The 21,865-nt window shown below is 45.2% G+C and overlaps 1 protein-coding gene across 3 annotated transcripts in view; it reads left to right on the top strand.

Annotated features, from left to right (window-relative positions):
- Positions 1–2,220: 2,220 nt before the first annotated feature.
- GLS2 (glutaminase 2) overlaps positions 2,221–21,865 on the top strand; it is an 80,634-nt gene continuing 60,989 nt past the window's right edge. The window contains exons 1-6 of one of the 3 annotated variants that reach the window (XM_063426987.1): positions 2,221–2,371; positions 2,476–2,704; positions 18,349–18,445; positions 19,252–19,376; positions 19,477–19,606; positions 21,099–21,178. In XM_063426987.1, the coding sequence (XP_063283057.1) occupies positions 2,550–2,704; positions 18,349–18,445; positions 19,252–19,376; positions 19,477–19,606; positions 21,099–21,178 (587 nt within the window). In that variant the 5' untranslated portion in view covers positions 2,221–2,371; positions 2,476–2,549. The other 2 variants (XM_063427000.1, XM_063426995.1) reach the window with 2 other exon arrangements.

The following is a 21,865-nucleotide window of genomic DNA, read 5'->3' as shown; positions in this document are numbered from 1 at the left end:
GCTTGTTTGAAAAAAAAAAAAAAGATACCTTTCATATATAGTGTGATAATTTAGCATGATAAAATAACAAAAAATGTGCTGTTTAATTGCATGCCATATTGACTCGATATTCAAGATAAGCCTGCAGTCGCTGTTGTGGCACTGCAAGATCAACTGTTATATGTTCTTACATGCACAAGGAAAAATAAAGAATTAAAAAAAAAAACAACAAGTTTTGTTTAGATTTGATTTGTCTTTTTTTTCTCTCTATTGTATACTACTGCTAGTGACTTAGTAAGGACGTGCAATTTTACACCTTTTTACCCAGTTATTTTTTGTCATTATCATTACTGTTACTATGATTATTTTTGCTTAGGTCAATACCTATATAGTGTTCATTTTATCTATTATTGAACGTTTCAATGTTACAATTGTTTATTATTATTGTTTCAAATAAAGAAAATATTTGACAAGATAGATATACATAGAATAAGCCTCCATCTCATACAAATAATACAAACAGCCCCCACACTAACACAGTCCCGACAAACACAACACCACTGACAATCCAATACGCAACTCCTCAAGCAGCCTTTCAGATACAAAACCACAAGCAGCCCCACACATACACACAGAGCTGGATTGACCCAACGGGATACCGGGAAAATTCCTGGTGGGCTGCAGCACTTGGGGACGGGCAGACAGCCCTAATACCATTTAAACATAGAAACATTGAATGTGACAGCAGATAAGAACCATTCGGCCCATCTAGTCTGCCCAATAATTTACCCTTCGGAATGTGAGAGCCAGAGGGAAGTAAGGAGGGAGGTGCTGGGGCTGGTGTGGCTGTATTGAGGCTGTGGCAGCCAGAGGGAGCACTGTAGGGAGGGAGCTTTCTGTGCCTGTCCTGCCCTGCTCTCATGTGTGTCAGTGAGCTTGTCTGTAGTAAGCTTCTGTGTGTATACCAGTGAGTTTGTCTGTAGTAAGCAGTAAGCGTGTGTGTATGTCACAGACTTTGTCTGTACTAATTTGTGTGTGTGTACCTGTATGCTGTATGTGTGTGTCAGTGATTTTGTGTGTGTCAACGAGATTGTCTGTCTGTGAGCCTGTGTACTAGTGAACTTGTGTGCTTGTGTCATTGACATTGTGCCTGCATGTGCATATGCTTATTGCATAATTATATTTTTTACATACCATTACCAATAATAAAAGTATATATAGTTATATATACACTTCAGTGAAAGCCCCACACCTGGTCACACCTCCACTCACACCCCTACAATCAAAGTGTCCTTTATTTATTTGGAAGGCTTGAGGTATGATGTTGGGAGGTATGCATTAGGAAAGTATTTGTGCAGCGTCCCTTAGTTTAGGCCTAGAGGGTAATATATTTGGAAGCAATGTGAGAAGGTGTCACTGCATAGAAAGGCAGCTGATAGTATAGCTATCCAGGAGATGTGGCACTGTCAAGAGGTGATTATGGTTTGAACTTTTAATCGTGGAGCAGTCACCATGGTAACCAATGACATCTTGAAATGTTCTGACATGTTGAAATATTGTTGCTGATTGCTCCACTTTCAGAACTCTCTCTTAATTATTTTATTTAATTAACCGTTGTTATACTTGGAGTTAATTGTATTATCGTCTGATAGTAAAATACTAAATGAAAATACTATTTATCAAAGTTTGAGACTGAACTGCCAACATCACTTGATTTTTTGCACTCAGCAGGTACTATCAAGCATTGCCTTGACACAATCACAGTAATGCAAGCATTTAGTTTCACAAATTTGCACCTCTGATCAGTGACTTATTTACAGATGCTGGACATGTCTGTCATTAGTATTTAGAGCAAGTCTTTTAACCTATAATTCTACATTCCATGTTGCTAAAGCTATTCACAAAGTGTCTCAACCTATGCACTGAATGACAAGTCCATTAAGAATCTGTGTTCCCTATTCGTCAACATAGTTGATAATTTACAGTGGGCTCTCAGGTGGCAACACATGATGTAACAGATGCTGGGGGTGTGTGGAGTTCAAACTAAGATCATAGACTCCATATGCTCTAACTAACCTGACCATGACTGAGATAGTGCTGGCCTGGTCCCACCTCTGCTTCTCCCTGATTGGCTCTCTGCAAGGTATTTCCAGGAGGCTTGCTACTTGTCTTGAAATAGCTACACTGTAACAACCGGCTGTTCCATAAAGCGACCATGTGGAACAGAAATTCACACTGACTTGTTACCAGCGTGCTGAGAGCACCGAGTGTCTGTCTGGGACCATTGCTCAGTGGATTAATTATTCATTTTTCCTAGTCATACCAACATCACAGGTTGATATTTTTTCCCATAGGTGGATTTCTGTAGCATTCTCTGTGTACCTAGGGACAGGTACCTAGGGACAGGTATAGTATTTACCACAGGTTTGGTTACTAGGAGCCTCTGGGACTTTTACAAATATCACCTTTGCAAACTCTCAACTGTTGCCCCAACAGGTCCCTGTTGACATTTTGACTGTGGCTAATATTGGAGTGGAGTCTTTGGTGCACACTATACAGAGCAGATTACAATGCTTATCCTCACATGGCTAAGGAGGTCCGACATGAAGATGCTTCCAAGGTTCTTGAATTCTTATTCTGGGATGGAGCAGAATTCGGTCCGATACATTGGTTCTGACTACAAGACAGGAGAGCATGGACCATCTCCTCAGCACAACAATGAGCAGTGAGCATGGACTGTGGGTCTGGGTCTGTGTTCTGTGCATTGTTGGGGGTGTAACCATCTCTGTTCTGTATTGGTGCTTGGGTCATGTAGGTGTGGAGCAAACTCTTTCCCATAAAAATAACCGTTGCACCAGTTGCTATGAATATCAACTATATGTGTCTTTCTGAGCTTGTTGGGAGTTGTAGTCAAGAAGGGTTGCCTTTCAATGTTTAGCTCTGAATGAGTTCAGTGATATTGGCATATAGATCAAGTTACTATGGCTGAAGATGATTAAAGGTGTGTTCTATATCCCCATCATATCTTTTAGATTGTAAGCTCATAGGCTGTCTATCTAAGCACTTTGTATAAAAGAGCTTCATTGGCTAGATCTTAGCTCCCGGGGAAGGCCTTCTTTACCTTTTGTATTGGTCTGTGCATATTGTATGTTCTTCCCTAATTGTACAGCTCTTCGGAATATGTTGGCGCTTTATAAATGCCAGCAATAAATAAATAAATATTAAAAATGCAGTCTAAGCACCATCCAGGGACACTGTAGTAGGCTTCAGAACCACTACTGATTAAATTGATATTTTTAAATTGTATTGTCATGTCCAAATCCCCCCTATAGTCCACTTAAAAAAAAAAAAATCATTATAATGAATATTTTTGAAGTTATACATGTACTACTTTCCCTTATGTATAACTAGCAGGTTGACAAATGGTTGAGCTGTAGTCTAGACTAATTCTAGGGTCTTCATTTTATCTGCCCTCCACTATTTGTACTATTTCTAGGGTTAGAATAGTAATTGAGTGAGGCTAAATTAGTATCTAATCCTAATTTGCTTTCGAACTTGATTTTTTTTTTTTTTAACCGTTTTAAAACCGTTTAGCCATTAGCCTCACTCAATTATTATTCTAACCATAAGAAATAAAAGAAATAATGGAGTGCAGATAAGAGGACATTTAGGGTTAAGGCGATGTTTAAAATTAGGGTTAGGAACTACTTCAGCCTCTCTCAATTAATATTCTAACCTTAACCCTAGAAATAGTAAAATAGTGAAGGGCAGATAACAGGACAGGTCCCCATAACCAATATGGTTTTGTTTTGATGGCCCTTTTAAACATTTGTGAGTCAAGGACTGGTGTGTCTGTGCATTCACAGTGTAGCTAGAGATTTAAGTTTGACTTAAAACTTAGAGAAAATGTATAGCCCCATAACAACTTCAAGGAACCTTTAAATGTTACAGGACAGTTTTCCATTAACCAGAACTTGCTGTTCATTGATTAAACCCCTGTGATTTGCTAACATTGTATCTGTTTAAGGTGTGCTGCCTCACTAACAGGTGCTTCGAGTTTGTGTATTGTAGGTGTGTGATAATTTGAAACTAATGACCCTCTTTCTGTGACTTCTCGTATAGCAGGTTTTTGTGTTTTAAAGGTTTTTTTTTTTGGTTTTTTTTAAATTCTTTATTTTTGTGTGCAAGTAATAACAATGCATCTTACACTGCCACGACAGCATATGCAAGCATAGTTCTGACATAGTTGTACATTTGTATGACAGTTTGGTCTCTACACATTTTTTAAAAAATATAAAGATAAACAAGCTATATGAACACGTTTGCTGCAGGTCTAGACAATTTCTAGCATTCAACGTTTCACAAATAAAAGAGGTAATAGATGTGACCTGCATAAAGTAGTGATTAGCACTCTAAACATTGCTGAAGCATTGACATTTAGATTAATGTATTATAGACACGGTAGCATTATTCTGGCATTCAAGCTTAAGATGCAATGACATGTTTCGATCATATGAAAAAGGAAACCAAGTTATACCAAAGAGTTAACATTATTCAGGGTCTGTTCCCCAAGATTATATAAGCAAAAGTATGCCAGGGCTGATTAGCTAAATTAAGTAGTGCATATCATGTTATCTGTAAATTTTACGCAGCTTAAACCTACAAAGCAGATCATGTTAGTGACATCAAGACTGAGGACAAGTTTCACTTGTCTAAAATGTCCACCCCCTGTTAGTCCAGTATCAGCCGGTTGATGGTCCGTAGTGGCTTGTCGGGCGGCCCGTCCGTATGCTGTGCAGCCTGCCAAGATGGGATAGAAGGCGTGATGACTCCGGTAGCAGGTATACTTCTGTTCGATGTTTGCTTAATGAGGCAAAATTCCCTCCGTGGGGGAGTGCTGTCCCCTCCGTTTTCCATCTCAGACGAGGGGAGAGTCCCAGCATGGTGACTATAGGGAGTTAGGCTGTTGGTTTCTCCCTCCCATAGGAGGTGAAGCGGCATGGCAGGGTAAACCAGGGCCTGGTCGCTGCCCCGTTTCGGGGTCATTACCCTCTGACACTTCCCTTATGTGTGAATTCCTGGAGCCGTTTCATGCAGATTGCGGCATCAGGAGGGGAAGGTATGTCCGGTTGTTTTCGCGCCCGGGTTATTTGCCATGCGGTCTCCGCCATTTTGGGAGCGGGTGCTCGTTGGTGTTGTGGCGCTCCGATGGATCACAGGGTGGAGGGCCGGGATCACCCCCGCCGGCCCAGGGGGGGGGGGGGACAGGGCCGGACCCCCTAGCTTCCCGGTTCAGCCGTTCCGCTGGTGGGCAGGATAGCTGGGCAGCGGCCGTCCACCCCACTCACCACCTTGACGTGGATCGCCCCACCGAGGGACTAGAACCTCGCGGCAAGCCTCTCCTCGGGACCAGGGCTGCTTCTTGCACCGGTGGGAAGCTGTCAGTCGTCGGGTGATAGTTTTGCAGGCTTATTAGGAGCTTAAAGTTAGGAGATTTTCAGGAGCTCTTCCTCTGTGCGTCCGTTCAGCACGGCGGCCGGCCCCGCCCCCTTTAAAGGTTTTTAAGTCAGTGTTTAACAAATTGTAAGAGATGACATATTCAAAGGAAGGTGTACTTACTGTAACGTGCCGTAACCCATTCACTTCCATGCATATTTTTTTATTTGAAAAAATATTAACATAATTCGTCATAACCGCGGACTGTAGTGGTTATGATGCTTAGAATAACTGTGTAGTTAAACAGTTCTGTAGCAATTGTCTCTTGACAATTTTGGTAGTGAAGGAATGTTTTTTTTTCTGTTAGATCTGTTCCTCTGCTAAACTAAACAAAATCAGACACACAAAACTTGAATAAATGCTATTGAATTTACCCAACACTGATAAACATTACAGAGGTGGGACAGACACTGTGGCCCAACCCACCCACTATGAAATCATTAATCTTGACAAAAAATCAGTTTGACAAACAAGCAGTCCTCTCCTGGGACACCAATATTCCCTCCCTTCTTTAACCCCTTAAGGACCAAACTTCTAGAATAAAAGGGAATCATGACATGTCACACATGTCATGTGTCCTTAAGGGGTTAACCACCATGCGGATAATACACTTCTGCTCTGTCAAGTCCAGAGTCTGTCAATGAAATGTGAATGAAATTGATATCTGCTGATGGAGAAGTGTAAATTCTACAATAATACTACACTGAGCAACGGGTATTCTCTGGGTGCCTCGGGGACCTTTGGGTTTTAGTTAAACTATTTTCGAGTGGTGAGGGGGATAGTGCATATAGCCTTCTAGTACCATAATCACCAATATTTGTTGTAGTAGTCAAAGCGCACTTTTAATTTAAAGGGACACTATAGACACCAAAACAACTTTAGCTTACTGGAGCAGTTTTGGTGTATAGATCATGTTCCTTCAAATGACGTCACAACCCGCCAAATCCTTTGACTTTGCTTTGTATTCCTTACACTATAGAATTCCTTTAAAGGAACACTATAGTCACCAGAACAACTACTGATTATTCCGAGAAAATGTTGTGTTTACATTACAGCCTAGTGATACCTCCACTGGTCCCTCCTCAGATGGCTACTAGAGGTGCTTCCAGTGTTCAGCACTTCCATTAGTGTCTCCACCCTCTCCATGGAGACGCTGATTGGCAAAGGATGTGTTTGGCTTGTGCTGGCTTTGCCATTTATCTGCCTCCTTGACAGTCTCAGCCAATCCTATGGGAAAGCATTGTGATTGGCTTTTGTTCAACACTTCTGATTATGTCAACCAAGCAGGCAGATTGGGGCAGAGCCAGAAGCAGCAGACTGGAATACAAGTAAGATTTTACTATATTTATGGTGGCCAAATGGGAGGGGGGGGGGGGGCTAGATGGTGCTTTTAGCCTTTAATGATTCATATCGCCATAAAACAGGCTTACATAGTTGATCTAATATGCACATTGCCCCAGCTTATACAATCAGGATAAAACCTTTAAATAAACAGTTCTGGTCAACATAATAATTTCATCTAAATTAAGTTGTTGTGATGCCAGGAGGCCCCTGGATGCTCTCTTACCTTAAGGTGTTAAACCAATTAACCCAAAAAGTTACCTCCAGGTCCCTTAAGCGGCATCTGGCTTCTGAATCTGAATTACAGGAAGTGCAGAGTGCCATTAGGCAGGGGCATCGCTGATTGGCTAGAGTAGTCAGCTTACTGCGTTTCCTGGAGCTCAGATTGCGAAGGCAGATGACGCCTGGAGGACCTAAGGATCAATGCTGGAGACAACCTGTGGGGTTAAATCATTCGAAAAAACTATTTAACCCTTACGGTATGAGGAAACACATGGTGGCTTTTTGGCACCATAGCTACTTCATTTGTAACTTGTTATGGTGCCTAAACTGTTCCATTAAGTATAGGTCCTATTCCTTTCTAGCTTGGTATTATAGAGAACCATTGACTAATGAAGATTGATTTTGGAAGACACAGTAACAGACTTGCTGCAGACAGATCTAGGGATGTGTGGAAATTCCAATTTGTTTTTTGTTTTTTTTGGAAATCTCGTTTTTATTGAAAGGTTTTAGAATAGTGGTTACAAGTAATAAAGAGTACATATAGGATAAGCAGATAGGTTACAGTCATGCGTACTAAACAAGTGTAGAGACATCGGGAAACACATAACGTTCACTTGGGTTACACTATTGTATCCAAGCCTGCATGTACCTGTCTAGCACCTCGAGCAAGAGAGTGCCACTGGTAGGAGGGAGGGTCAATCTCTCTGTTGCGCCTTGCATACCACGTACAAGAAGGTTGTATGAAATTGTGCGTCGTGTCTTACTGCATTTAGGTTCTAGCCTGAGTAGTGAGTTGTAGGAGGTAAGGTCAGGTGGGCATTAGGTCGGGGTTTGGTCGTGTGAGGTCGAGATCACTGTGTTGCTGGTGTCTGTCGCCATCTGGCTCTGTGTGAGTGGAGGGAGGAGAGGCAGGAGGGGGGGGGGGTGGAGATAGAAAGGGTCAGGGGAGAAGGAGGGAAAGGGGAAGAGAGAGAGGAAGAGGAGAAGGAGAGAAGAAGGAAAAAAATATGTATAACATTTTTTATAAAAAAATGTAATTGTTGGGGGGGAGGGGAGGAGATATGGAGGTTGGGGGGGTTGGGAGGAGGGGGCAGAATGGAAGGTCTTTACTTGCGTGTCCCGTTGTTGGTTATGTATAACAGCCAAGAGGTCCAAGTTCTAGTGCAGGCCTCCGAGCAGTCGTGGAGGGCTGCAGTCAGCGACTCCATTGAGTGTATCTCGCACACCCTGTCTACCCATTGGTGGAGGGATGGCACCCCTGTCTTTTTTTCAGTATGTGGAGATAAGGGAATAACCGCCTTGAGGAGGTGTTTGGTCAGGGACTGATCTGTGTGGTGGAGGAGCATGGAGAACGACTGGAAGGGTATGTCCGACTCCGTGATTTCTCTCATCTTGTTGTGCATCATTGTCCAGAAGGGGGTGATGGCCGGGCACGACCACCACACATGGAGCATGTCCCCGCCCCCTGCTCTGCACCTCCAACATTATCCAGCGTCCCACCATCAAACGGTGTAGCGCGGCTGGGGTTCTGTACCAGTGGGATAGCAGCTTATAGCTTGTTTATTGGTATTTAGAGCTGATCGAGCATTTGCCAATTTGTATTTTTTTTTTTACCAAAATACCTGATCTGCAAGATAGAGGACTTTTGTAACAAGGTACACATAAAAATACAGTGATGTATTTGTACATTTTACAAGTATTTTGTCCAAAAGCAATACAAAGTGAGAAAACAGGAGCCAGGAATATTTCCACATCATCTGCCCTTTTCTCTAAATTTCCCATATAGTGTCCTTGGCTATGTTCGCTTTGGGTACTCAAAATTCCATTGGCAATAGTATTCGCTGAATGATGCAACATTTTTGTATGTAACAAAAATGAAAAATATGTTTGAATATACAGAAAATAAGTAACTAGTCAAATTATGGGTTTAAAGAGACACTATAGCCACCAAAACAACTTTAGCTTAAAGAAGCAGTTTTTGTGTATACTGCATGCCCATGCAATCTCACTACTCAATTTCCTGCCATTTAAATCATTTTGAGATGCATGTGACTTACACAGCCTTCCTAAACACTTTCTGTAACAAGATATCTAATGTTTACATTACTCTGTTAATGGCCTTCAAGACCCTGCAGGAGCATTGGGTGTGTGATTAAAATAACATTTACAAAGCAGGAGATAAACACTTCTAAAGTAGGTTTACATCTGATTGAAAGCAAAACCATTTTCTTTTTTTAAATTCGATTTATTTATTTTGTTGACATAGTAACATGTAGCATATAACATTGCAATGAAAAAGCACTTAGTTGCCTACGCAGAGGCTAATTATGCAAGACAAGTGAACAGTTATGTACAATAACCAGAAATATGCTACGCTAGATTGACATATTCTATGGCAGTTCAAAAGGTGAGTGTAGCGCTACACACTTTCGCCGTGTACAGTGTCTTAGGCTTTGTGTAGTTGGAAGACCATGTCTTGGTACCCTAGCCTTTATTTGATAGCTTCCAGTGTTTTGGTACTAGGGTGGGCGGAGGTTCACGTGTGACTCCGCTAATACTTCTGTCCAGTGTCCGTCGGTGGAGGGTGGGGTGGGTGGATGGGGGAGAGGGAGAGGAAGGGAGGGGGGGGTATCCCCCGGGGGTCAATTGTCGGGGTTCGGTCGTCAGGTTTAGCTTCCTAATGTGAGCTTCGTTGGGGCTATTAGTCTAGTGTTTCCAGGAATTTAGCTCCTGAGGTCGTCAGGATCCAGTGTGTCCAGGTGTCTAGGTATCGCTGTGCCCTATCCGTGGCCGTCAGGTGTAAGTCTTCCGTCACCCTGAGGTCCTCCATTTTCGCAAACCATTCCCTGAGGGTAGGGGGCTCGGTATCCCTCCAGTGCATGGGGATGAGTTGCTTGGCAATATTTAAAATCCTTATGGTCATTGAGCGTTTGTAGGTATTGCTAGGTATCGTAGTGTGGTGTAGGAGCATAGCTGCCGGTTCAAAGGGTGGAGGGTGGTCTGTGAATCTCTGAGTTAGCTTGTGTATCCCTCTCCAAAAGGGTTGTATCTTTTCGCAGGACCACCATATGTGCATGTGTGTCCCCGTACCTGTCCCGCATCGCCAGCATTGTGCGTCCTGGTCTGGGTATATGTCGTGTAAGGCGTCCGGGGTGCGGTACCACTGCGTGAGCAATTTATATGCGCTCTCTTGGTACCTGCTGAACACTGCGCAGTGGTGTGTCAGTGTGCAGATTTTGTCCCATTCCCCCTCGCTAAATTTTTGGTTCAGGGCCTTTTCCCATTTTCCCTTAAACCTAGGCGTTTCTATCGGGATCTGTCTTTGTAGCAAGCAGTATAGTTTGGATATCCCGTGTGTGAGTGGTTCTGGGTCGAGGCATATCTGCTCGAATTCCGTGGGGGTGCGCCTTAGGGCTCTACCTTGGGGTAGGGTCTGGAGATAGCTTGTCAGTTGCGCGTACGTGAATGATTGAATGAAAGATGGGGGTCGGTCTCCCGTGAGATCTGTGAGGGTCTTCCGGCCTGCTGTCGTATGGACGTGGTGGAGCCGGGGTAGTTGGTCCGGGAGGATGCACCTAAGGGTCAGTGGGTCTAGTCCCGGTGGAAAGTCCGTGTTATGTGTCAGGGGGAGTAGAGGCGATGGGTATGGGGTCAGGCTCGCTTTGTCCGCTATGCTGTGCCATACTTGCAGGGTGTTCCCTATGTACGCGGGTGTCTGGCCTCGTCTCCCTCTGGGTAGCCATGGGGCCAGTGCTATGGGGATCTGGAGGTCTGCTTCCTCTACTGATTTCCATTGTTTGTGGACGTTATGTTTTGACCATTCTACTATTCTAAGGAGATGGGAAGCTATGTAGTATAGGTGAAAGTCTGGTAGTGCCATGCCTCCCTTGTCCCTGGGTTGTGTGAGTTGTGAGAATTTTAACCTAGGTTTCTTCCCATTCCATACGTATTCTCTCATGGTCCTGTGTAGGGTCGTGAAGTATGTCCTAGGGATGCGTAAGGGTATTGTCTGCATCAGGTATAGTAGCCTAGGTAAGAAGTTCATTTTAATAACCTGGACTCGGCCGAACCATGAGATGTGGGGGTATGACCATTCCCCTGCGTCTCTCTTAAGTGTGGCCAGCATCTGGGAAAAGTTTGCTGAGAAAAGGTCCGCGCTGTGTCTTGTGAGCCAGATTCCCAGATATTTAATTTTAGAATCTGCCCATTGGAATGAGAAGCTCTGGCGTAGGTGTGTTTCCCGTCGGTGAGGTATGGATATGTTAAGGATGTATGATTTGGTAAAGTTAATTTTCATGTTCGAAATCTCTCCGTAATCCCTGAAGGCTTTAACAATATTCGGGAGGGAGATTTCAGGCCTAGTGACAAAGAAGAGAAGGTCGTCGGCGTAAGCCGCGACCTTGTGCTGTGTGGTGCCCCTATTTATCCCTGTGATGTCCTGGTTTGATCTAACTGCTTGTAGGAAAGGTTTGAGTGCTAGGACGAAAAGGATTGGTGACAGGGGACAGCCCTGCCTTGTGCCGTTTTGAATAGTGAAGTCATCTGTGGGGATCCCGTTCACTAGTATCTGGGCTGTGGGTTGCCTATAGAGTGCCTCAATCCATCCTCTCATGTGTGTTCCCAAGCCAAGGTGCGTGAGGACCTGAAACAGGTAGGTCCACCCAATCCTGTCGAAGGCCTTCTCCGCGTCCGTGGATAGCAGGAGAAGGTCCCCGTCACCCCCCGCCCTCCCGTGGGCTATTGACAATGCCCGAATAGTGTTATCCCTGGCCTCCCTTCCCAGCACGAACCCCACCTGGTCCGAGTGCACCAGGGCAGGCACGTGCGGCTGCAGGCGGGATGCCAGGATCTTCGCTAAGAGCTTTGTGTCGCTATTAATTAGGGAAATGGGCCTATAGTTGTTACAGTAATCGCTGTCCTTCCCTTCTTTTGGGATGAGTGTGACGTGTGCGCGTAGAGACTGCGGGGGTAGGTGGTGTCCCTCCCGGATTGCGTTAAAAGAGGACAGCATTGGCGCATATAGGATCCCCGCGAAGCTTTTATAGTAGCGCAGTGGGAGGCCATCTGGACCCGGGCTTTTGCCCAGTTTGGAGGCCCGTACTGCCCTCCCAATTTCCTCAACAGTAATGGGTTCATCTAGAATGTCCGCGATGTCTTGTTCTAATTTAGTGTGCGTGTTGTCTTGTAGAAATTCAGTTATCCGGGTCATGAGGTTGGCCCGGGAGTGTGTGTCTTGTGGGCTCGGTATGGAGTAGAGGTCTTTGTAGTATGAGCGTATGATCCTGTGTATGTCAGCGGGCAGGCGGTGTGTTATTCCCTTCCCGTCCTTGATTCTGTCTATATACGTCAGCTGCCTACGCTTAGCCAGCATTCTTGCTAATAATGTCCCACTTTTGTTACTATGTGCCTCGAAAAATGCTTTTTGTCTGGCCGCTTCTCTATGGTGGCTGGCATTCAGGACTGTGGAGAGTTCCCTTCTTAACTGAAGTAGCTTAGCCCGGTGTGTGGGGAGGCTATCCCTTTTGTTATTCTCGTCGGCTGCCTGTATGTCCTGTATCAGGGACGCGAGGTGAGCCTCTCTCTGTTTCTTAAGTTGGGACCCCTTGTGCATAAAGTGACCCCTAACCACGCATTTGTGTGCCTCCCATATATATGTGGGTGACGTTTGGTCTGGGGTGTTAGTCGCGAAGTACTCCTGTAGGATCTCTTCAGTCTCTGATCGGGCGTCTGGTAGGGAGAGTAAGTAGTCATTTAATCTCCATTTAGATACCTTTGGCCGAAACAATGGAGAGGAAAGAGTGAGGGAAACCGGTGCGTGGTCAGACCATGTCGCTGTTCCTATCTCAGTTGTCTTCACCAGGGCAAGGTGATGGTGTGACGTGAAAAAATAATCTAGTCGCGAGTATGTGTTATGGGGCTGAGATAGGAAGGTATAGTTCCTCTCGTCCGGATGGTGGGCTCTCCAGCAATCGATCAGCTGCGAGCGTTTCAATAATGCTTTTATGTGTGCTAGGTGTTGCGTTGGGACCCTGGATGATCCGGAGGACGAATCCCATTTAGGATCTAGTGTCAGGTTAAAGTCCCCGCCCAAGATCAGGATGCCCTCCGTGAAGGATTGCAATTTGCGGAGCGTGCGCTTGAGGAACGTGTAGTGCCTCTGATTAGGGGCATATATGTTTGCGAGTGTATATGTGGTCTCAGCTATGGTGCCCTTTAGGAACAGGTATCTCCCGTCCGGGTCAGTCATGGTTTCGGTTTCACGGAAAGGTATCCGTTTATGTATCAGTGTGGCTACCCCTCTCGATTTGTTTTCCTTATAGTCGCTGTAATATCCCCTGGTATATCTATGGTTAGTCAGTTTGGGCCGTAGCCCCTCTTTGAAGTGCGTTTCCTGAATATAGACCACGTCTAGCCTAGATCTGTGGAAGTCTCTTAGTGCGCCTGTGCGCTTCTCGGGTTTGTTAAGCCCCTTTGCGTTTATAGTTGCAATACGGAGGTCTGATTGGCGGATTGCCCCAGTGGGTCTATTAGGGGACCCCAGGGTGACGGTCTGGTGAGGGTCGTCCAGGGAGAAAGGGTGGGTGGGGAGAAGGATGGGTAAACTGTCAGAGGTGAACCAGCGTCTGTCTGAGCGCTGTCTAGGATGTGGGTTGCCCGGGCAGGGCAAGGCGCCTACCCACCAGGGGTGTGAGGTGGCCCCCTTCCCGGGTTCGGTAATCCCCTCCTTTACAGGGGTCGAGGGAGGTCACGAGTCTCGTGACAGCACTTGCGGGTGAGTGGGTTGTCGTGTGACTAGTCCCTTCGGTCTTGGGGTACACTTCCCATGTCATCCCCGGTCGGCTTGTTGTGTGTAGTAGTAGCCTGGGTGTTCCTCGCTGCGTAAAGCGTGGCCCTAGACCATGTGGCTCTATTTCGTGTCGAGTCTCTAATGGGTCTATGTGTAGCCGGTATAAGCGCCTTCACAGTAACCAGATAACATTTAAATCTACAAAACGTAGTAGATGAAACAAGTATACATACATGAAAACTTTGCCCTATCCCCCACCCGACTCCATGTGCCCGTATCCCCCCATCCCTCCCCCCCCCTAGCCAAGATCAGCCTCCTGGGCCCACCAACATATCTCTCCCCGGGGGCCCGGGCCCCCCCCAGGCCACGCCGGGCAGCCCCCCCCCCCCCCAGGCGCGCTCTCTTACACTGGTCGTCACGCGCCAGGGATGGGGGACCCCCCGGCCCAGCCCGGCCAGAGGCACAGACCCCCGTACATCGACAAGTTGCACATCACACCGGCCCCCCAGTTTAATGTAGCATAGAGCAACCGAGGAGGTGCAACACCGCAAGCTCACACCAGATGGCTATACAGTCATACACAATCTAAATGGAGGCGCCCATTTTCAATGTATGGAGCGTTTCACATTGCACAATTCACATCAACATTTACATTTCCCTCCCCGGGGGCCCGGGCCCCCCCAAGCCAGGCCGGGCAGCCCCCCCCCCCGGCGCGCTCTCCTGCACGGGTCGTTACGCGCCAAGGCGGGAGACCCCCCGGCCCAGCCCGGCCAGAGGCACGGACCCCCGTCCGTCACCATGCCGTGCATCACCTCGGCCCCGGCCCCCCCATTTCAATACAACACTGCGTCACTGGGGAGGTGCCATACTACAATTGCATGTTGGAGAGAGATCTAATCATATATAGTCTACATGGAGGCGCCTAGTTTCGGCAAGTGGAGCCTTTTACATTGCACATTTCAAACAATTCTACTTATTTGTTGCTTGTAAAAACCATGCAAGTAAACTTTGCCACATCTCAGGCCCGACTCCAGGCCGACATCATGTGCCCGTGAACCCGCCCCCCCCCCCACCCCCCGAGCCAGCTTTTAGTGCTTACCAATATTTCTCCGGGAGCCCGGGCCCCCCCCCCGGCCAGGCCGGGCGCCCCCCCCCCAGGCGCGCTCTCCCGCCTGGGTCATCACGCGCCAGGGCGGGGGGCCCCCCGACCAGGCCCGGCCGGGGGCACAGACCCCCGTACATCGTTCTGCTGTAAATCACCTCAGTCCCTCCCAGCTCCCCGAACCCCCCTCCCCAAAAGTAGCTCCGCAGCCCCGTCAGTCCCGGTTCCCCGGAAAAGCTTGGAGGTTGGTGCAGCGTCCCATCCCTCCCCTGCGGGGTGGCCCCCAGATGGCATAGTGGGGCTCCAGTGATCTGCCAATAGTGTCAGTGTGGGAAGGCAGGCCCGGCCGGGTCAGGCTCTTCGTCTGGGGCCCTGATGGTTTCGGGGGAGTCAATGAAGAACTATGGGCAGCATGGGGTTTGGCGGTTGGGTGCTAGTGGGCCATTGCATCTAGGGGTCGGGCTGCATACCTTGAAAGTCATGCGGAGGCCCCGGACGGGCGCATCGCTTGTTGGCGGCCCCTTCGTTGTCTCTGTATTCTCTGCTGGGGCAGTGGAGCCGCAGGGGCCGGCAGGTAAAAAGCCAGCGGGTCTGGCCATAGCATTTGGATCGGTGGAAGCTGCAGCTCCCGGGTCAGCTCCGGCAGATCCCCTGCTTCTCGCACCAGAAAGGGGCCCGCCGGCGTGAAGACCTGTAAGCCAGTCGGAAAGGTCCAGCGGTAGCGGTGCTTGTTGGTCTGCAGGATCTTTGTGAGTGGGCGCATGGCCCTGCGATAGGCCAGTGTTGCCGGGGAGAGATCCGGGAACAGCTGGATCAGGGCTCCGTTTAGCGGTATTCGATCCATCTCCCTAGCTCGCTGTAGAATCTCTTCCTTCAGTGGGTAGTTAGCAAGACAGCAAACAATATCTCTGGGGGGGTCTTCAGGCGTCCCCTTAGGGCGTAGGGCCCTGTGTGCTCGTACGAACTCTATTGTAGAGGCCTCAGATCTCCCCAAGATTTTATTAAAGAGGCCAGTCAGGATCTCTTGTATTGGTTCCGGGTTTGCGGCGCTCTCAGGGACGCCCCGCACTCTAATATTTTGTCTTCTGCCTCTATTATCGAGGTCTTCGATATGATGTGCCATTTGCTTAAGCTGGTTTGCTTGCTTGGTAGTGGTGTCCGAGGTCGCCGCCTGCACTGCCTGCACGTGGTCGGAGTCCGCCTCGAGTTGCGAGACTCTATGGTTGAGGCCTTGCAGGTCCTCCCTCATGGCGTGCAGCTCCTCCGTGATGGATCGTTGCAGGGCCTGGTTTGCCTCCTTCAGGTCCGCCTTCGTAGGGATGTTGCTGATCATCTTCATCCAGTCCGGAGGCATTGTTGGTGTCCCCCAAGGGGCCGGACCATCTCCCCCGGTAGACGTCTGGGTGAGGTCCGCGGCCTCAGAGTCGTTTGAGGCCTGTGAGGCGAGATCGGCCGGCGTGGTAAGGTAGTGTCTGATAGACGGGGCCGGGGACCCCCTCTGGGGGGGGCCGGGCGGGTTTGGCGGCCTGTGATGCCCTGTTAGATTTACCCATTATTGCACTCGACACTGAGCTCGGCGAGGTTAAAAGCAAAGCCTGTGGGGAGCTCACCGTCTATGCTGCCATTTCGCTCGGTGTCCAGGCCACGCCCGTCGCAAAACCATTTTCTATGCTAGCTGTGTGAGTAACAGTCAGGGGAGATGTGGCTAGTGCTACATAAACAGAAACAAACGTGATTTAACTCCCTAATGGCAAAACATTGAACAGTGAGACTGCAGGGGCATGGTTTACGGACATAAACTGCTTCATTAAAGGGACACTACAGTCACCAAAACGACTTTAGCTTAATGAAGTGGTTTTGGTGTATAGATCATGCCCTTGCATTCTCACTGCTCAATTCTCTGCCATTTAGGAGTTAAATCACTTTGTCTATGCAGCCCTAGTCACACCTCCCTGCATGTGACTGCTTTGTTAAGCTTGTTTTGGTTTCTCTTGTGTCTAAGATCACAGTATTTTTGTGCCAATAATATCCCTTTTATTTTTTTGTTTTCCAGTTAGTTTTGGTGATAAAATCTCCTTTGCTTTTTACCCAGAATACACCTAAAACACAGATGAGAGCTCCTTTCCACATACAGATTTCAGAATTTACGTCAATATGGTACCTTTAAGATTAAAAGAGCTTTTGAACCTGTAATTTCCACTGTCTTAAAGTCAGTGACATTATGTCTAGAAATAAAGGAGATCCCAGCAGGGAAACAAGGTTTCAATTAGGATTGCATGACAATTCAGATAATGGTGTGTTGGTTTATGACTACAAATAATATAATTTACACATGTTCACGCACGGTTAATTTAGTATAAATTAGATAACATGTCTTGTGTGATGTAATTTCCATTTTTTTAACCAGTGTATGTCCATTTCTTGTTTAGATACAATTGCAGACATAACTAAGATAACATAATTGGGGTGCAGAGCATTTCAGTGAATAAACTGTGTTGGTGTGATGCTTCTCATTGCACAAACTGTGAGCGCACAGCACGTCAGGGCTTAACGGGACACTGTGGGCACCCAGACCACTTCAGCTGATTGAAGTGGTCTGGGTGCTGTGTCCCTTTTGCACCTTATGCTGCAATGTAAAACATGCAGTTCCAGAGAACTGCAATGTTTACATTGCAGCTCTAAGTCTACCCTCAGTGGCTGTCTACCAGACAGCCACCAGAGGGCTTACAGAATCGAAACAGAACTTTGGTCCGTTATCTGACGCTGGATGTCCTCACACTCTGCATAAGGACCTCCAGCGTCAGAGTTTTCCCCATAGGAAAGCATTAATTAATGCTTTCCTATGGGGAAATCCTAATGCAAGCGCTGCCATTGCTGCGCATGTGCATTAGGTCTTCTCTTCTGCGGGGGAGGAGCGTGGGCAAAGCCTGAATCAGCACTGAGGCACATCAGCGCTGGTTTCAGGTAAGTGTCTGAAGGGGTTTTAACTCCTTCAGCCCTGTGGGAGGAGGGGCGCGAGGGAGGGGGGCACTGTAGGGACCTGTAGTGCCAGGAATAGAGCTTTGTTGTCCTGGCACTATAGGATCACTTTAAATGTGTGAGCATCCCAGGGCATAGGCAAACTAATGAAAACAAAATAGAAAGCCAGCTCTTGTGGTGTGTATTTCTTTCCCCTTTTTATAAACTTTGTGAAAGCACTGGTTTAGTAAAACGGTCCCTCTTCTTAACTGTAGAGTTAGTCACATTTGGTTCGTTCTAGCTCTCAAAACTCCTGTGAAGTGTAATGTTTGTATCCTAGGAAAAAGACATATGGCCGCTGCTTAAACATGGCCAAACGAGTGACAAATCAATGAAAACTGAAGGAAGGTGTATTCATAGCATGAGTTTGCTAACTTTTGTATCTGTTATTTTTCCATTCTAGAATTTCCAGTAGTTCAATGCTGCAGCGTCTCAGTAACCTACTTTTTTATACTATATCTGAAGGACAGGAGCGACTTCCAGTCAACAAATTCATAAATGTGAGAATGTTTTGGTTGAATATAGCTGTCCTTTCTAATGTTCTTGCTGGAATTATTTAGGGAATATATTTAGGGAATATTCTGTGTTTTATAGACAAAATATTAGTGGGATTTTCTACAAGCTCAAGATTTTGTTCCTAATTTTCCAAGTCGACACTTTTATTTTTGCTCCCATTTTTCATGAGCTTTACTCAAATATCTATACTCACCAGAAGCTAAAAGTACACATGGTCAACTAATAGAAGTTGACATTGAATGTAGCCGTGGTGTGTGCCAAATGTTAGGCAGGTTCATTTACGTTTTAGGTACTTACCCATACCTTTGTGTCAAATGATTATTTATATCAGTCAAGCAAAAATTCTAGGCTTTATTCATTAAACAGCAAAACTGAAATATTCAGGCTAAAATAATCAAGCTGTGCCTAAAGTTGAGTGGCGAGAATTATTTCCAAATCACTTATTTTGGCTTTAATCTTGCAGCTTGATTTTCAACTCACTTCATTCTGTTGAATTGAGTTAATAATCCTATTAATGTTATGCAGTATTTTGTAGTCTCATTATTTTTAAGCAAAATTTTGTTGATAATTAAACTTAAATTATTATTATTTTTTTTTAATGTGATAAATACAAAATAAATCCCTTTTGTCTTTCAATAAATGTTCACCTTGCGTGCGTATATACATTTGTATATAGGAAAAATCCCTGCCAGCACACTCACACACACACCTTGGCACATGGAAAAATAAGTAAGCATCCAACTCAGACCCTCTTCATACTCACGTGACCATTTCTCATGCCTCCTTACAGACACTGAAAGCAAATGGCTTGCTAACATCAGACCCCCGACTGAAGGATTGCATGGGCATTCTGCGTCATATTGTGCGTCAAGAATCCATCAAAGGAGCCACCATGGATCGAGAAGTCTTTCACAAGTAACTTGTTTCCTTACTTACAAATCCTCCCCACATTCACTAGCCAGAAACCTTTAGATTCCCAAACTATTTTTTATGTTTAATTCTCTTCTGCCTCCAGGTGTGTTCAGAGCAACATTGTTCTCCTGACACAGGTAGTCTGCAAGAAGTTTGTGATTCCCGACTTTGAACAGTTCACATGGCAAGTGAAAAGCTTATATGAAAATGCTCAAAGCATACAGAACGGAGAGGTAAACATAAAGCACACACTGCACTTATCTTTCCTGAGCCGCAATGCTTTACTAGTCATACTTTTCTAAGTTTAAGGTAAATCTATGAACATGTTATTTATATCGACTTGGTAAGTAAGAACTACTTTATCTTATGGTAAAATTCAAAATTGAAAAAAACTTGGCAAGCAGCGATGTCACCATTGGGATCTTGCTGAATATACAAAGATGAGAGAAGCCGATCTAATGATGTTGCTTTGCAATTTATTGATGCACATATATGTGTGTATGTATACAAAAATGTTTCTATGGGAAATAAAAACAAACCACATGTAGGAAAATTGAAGATAAGATGGCTATTCCAATTATATTCTTAAAAGCGAAATATCATGGAAAATGAACTTTTGAGTGGTAGAGTGGATATGGCAGTGACATGCTCAGGGAGCTCTGAGCCCATCTTTGCTTCTCTTATTACTTGTCAGTTGCTTTCCCAGACTATCTTACAGTCATTATTCAATAACATGACCCTCTGTGGAGGAAAAATAAAATGCCTGAACTTTGTCTTACACCAGCAATAATGATATGTCTACACCATGATGTTACAGTATGAGAGTCGAGAAGTAAGATTCCCAGCTCTCATAACCAGTGGGCTTGAAAACGTGTCTTGAAGCTGTGCTTCCAAGCTTTTCACTTAGCTTAATATTGGGTTTTGGGGGTAGGATGAGGGGACATGATTGCAGAAAATATAACAATTTCAATAAGATGAAGTTGTGGCTACAGTGTCCCTTTAACTTTACCAGTGATAGGGCTGTCATGTCCACCTTTTTTTCTGGTCACATATCACTAATTCATATTGATGGACAGCAATTGAAAACAAACCTTTGATAAGATATCCTGCAACGTATGAAGAGTGCAAACAGGGCAGCTCTTTTCTTGCGCTGCCCATCGACATAAAAACATGATATGTGTCCAGGAAAATCAAAGGTCATCTGGCATCCCTAGTGATGAGATTTACATGTGGTATAAGAATCATGTTGGTGAGTGTATTTGAAATGGGGCATAGTTTAAAGATAAACATTTAATAAGCAATTTAATCAGAAAAAGTGGATTGTTGACATATTCTACAGAACCACTCTGCCATATAATTTGGAAACATTGCAGTAATTACAAATGATGATTCCACTGTGTCGCCATCAATTAAGTCTAAAGGTTTTAAATTGCAACATTTCTCACTTAATATTTCTCCATATTAAAATATGACATTCTCTTACAACATTTGCCAAGTTTTAGGGCAATAAAATAGACTTCAAATTAGGAGAAAACATTTAACTTTCACATCTGTTTCCGTTTGTTTAGATGAACTGTTTCATTGTGTAAACATTACTTAATGGTTTGAATGGTTTGCTCATCATACATCTGCACAAACTATTTTCTGTTTCTCGTATTACTCTTTTATTCCTTTCTATTTGCTCATATTTTCTTATAGCAATTACTTTTTCATCTACCCAAATAGGTTGCAAACTACATTCCACAGCTTGCAAAATTTAGTCCTGACCGGTGGGGTGTGTCTCTATGTACAGTTGATGGTCAAAGGTAAGGTGGAAGGAAGAATTCTAATAATGTCACAATTTAATATCCAAATAAATTAATGTTATTACAATTGCATAGCACAGCACATGCATAATTAAAGGAACACTATAGTGTTAGGAATAGTGATGTCCCGAACGGTTCGCAGGCGAATAGTTTCTGGCGAACATAGCTTGTTTGGTCCGCCCCCTATTCGTCATCATTGAGTAAACTTTGACCCTGTACCTCACAGTCAGCAGACACATTCCAGCCAATCAGCAGCAGACCCTCCCTCCTCCTAGACAGCATACAATTTAGATTAATTCTGAAGCTGCATTCTTTTTTTTTTTGTGTGTTTGTGTTTATTATACATTATCCTCCATGGCCAGTAACCTGTGTTCATTATACATTATCCCCATAGCCAGTAACCTGTGTTTATTATACATTATCCTCCCATAGCCAGTAACCTGTGTTTATTATACATTATCCTCCCATATCCAGTAACCTGTGTTTATTATACATTATCCCCTCCATAGCCAGTAACCTGTGCTTATAATACATTATCTCCCCCATAGCCAGTAACCTGTGTTTATTATACATTATCCTCCCATAGCCAGTAACCTGTGTTTGTTATACATTATGCCTCCCATAGCCAGTAACCTGTGTTTATTATACATTATCCTCCCATAGCCAGTAACCTGTGTTTATTATACA

The sequence above is a fragment of the Pelobates fuscus genome, chromosome 1 (assembly GCF_036172605.1).
Source record: "Pelobates fuscus isolate aPelFus1 chromosome 1, aPelFus1.pri, whole genome shotgun sequence".
Classification (NCBI taxonomy): Eukaryota; Metazoa; Chordata; class Amphibia; order Anura; family Pelobatidae; genus Pelobates; species Pelobates fuscus.
Note: the sequence above shows the minus strand (reverse complement) of the source record. Positions and strands in the feature narration are given on the sequence as shown.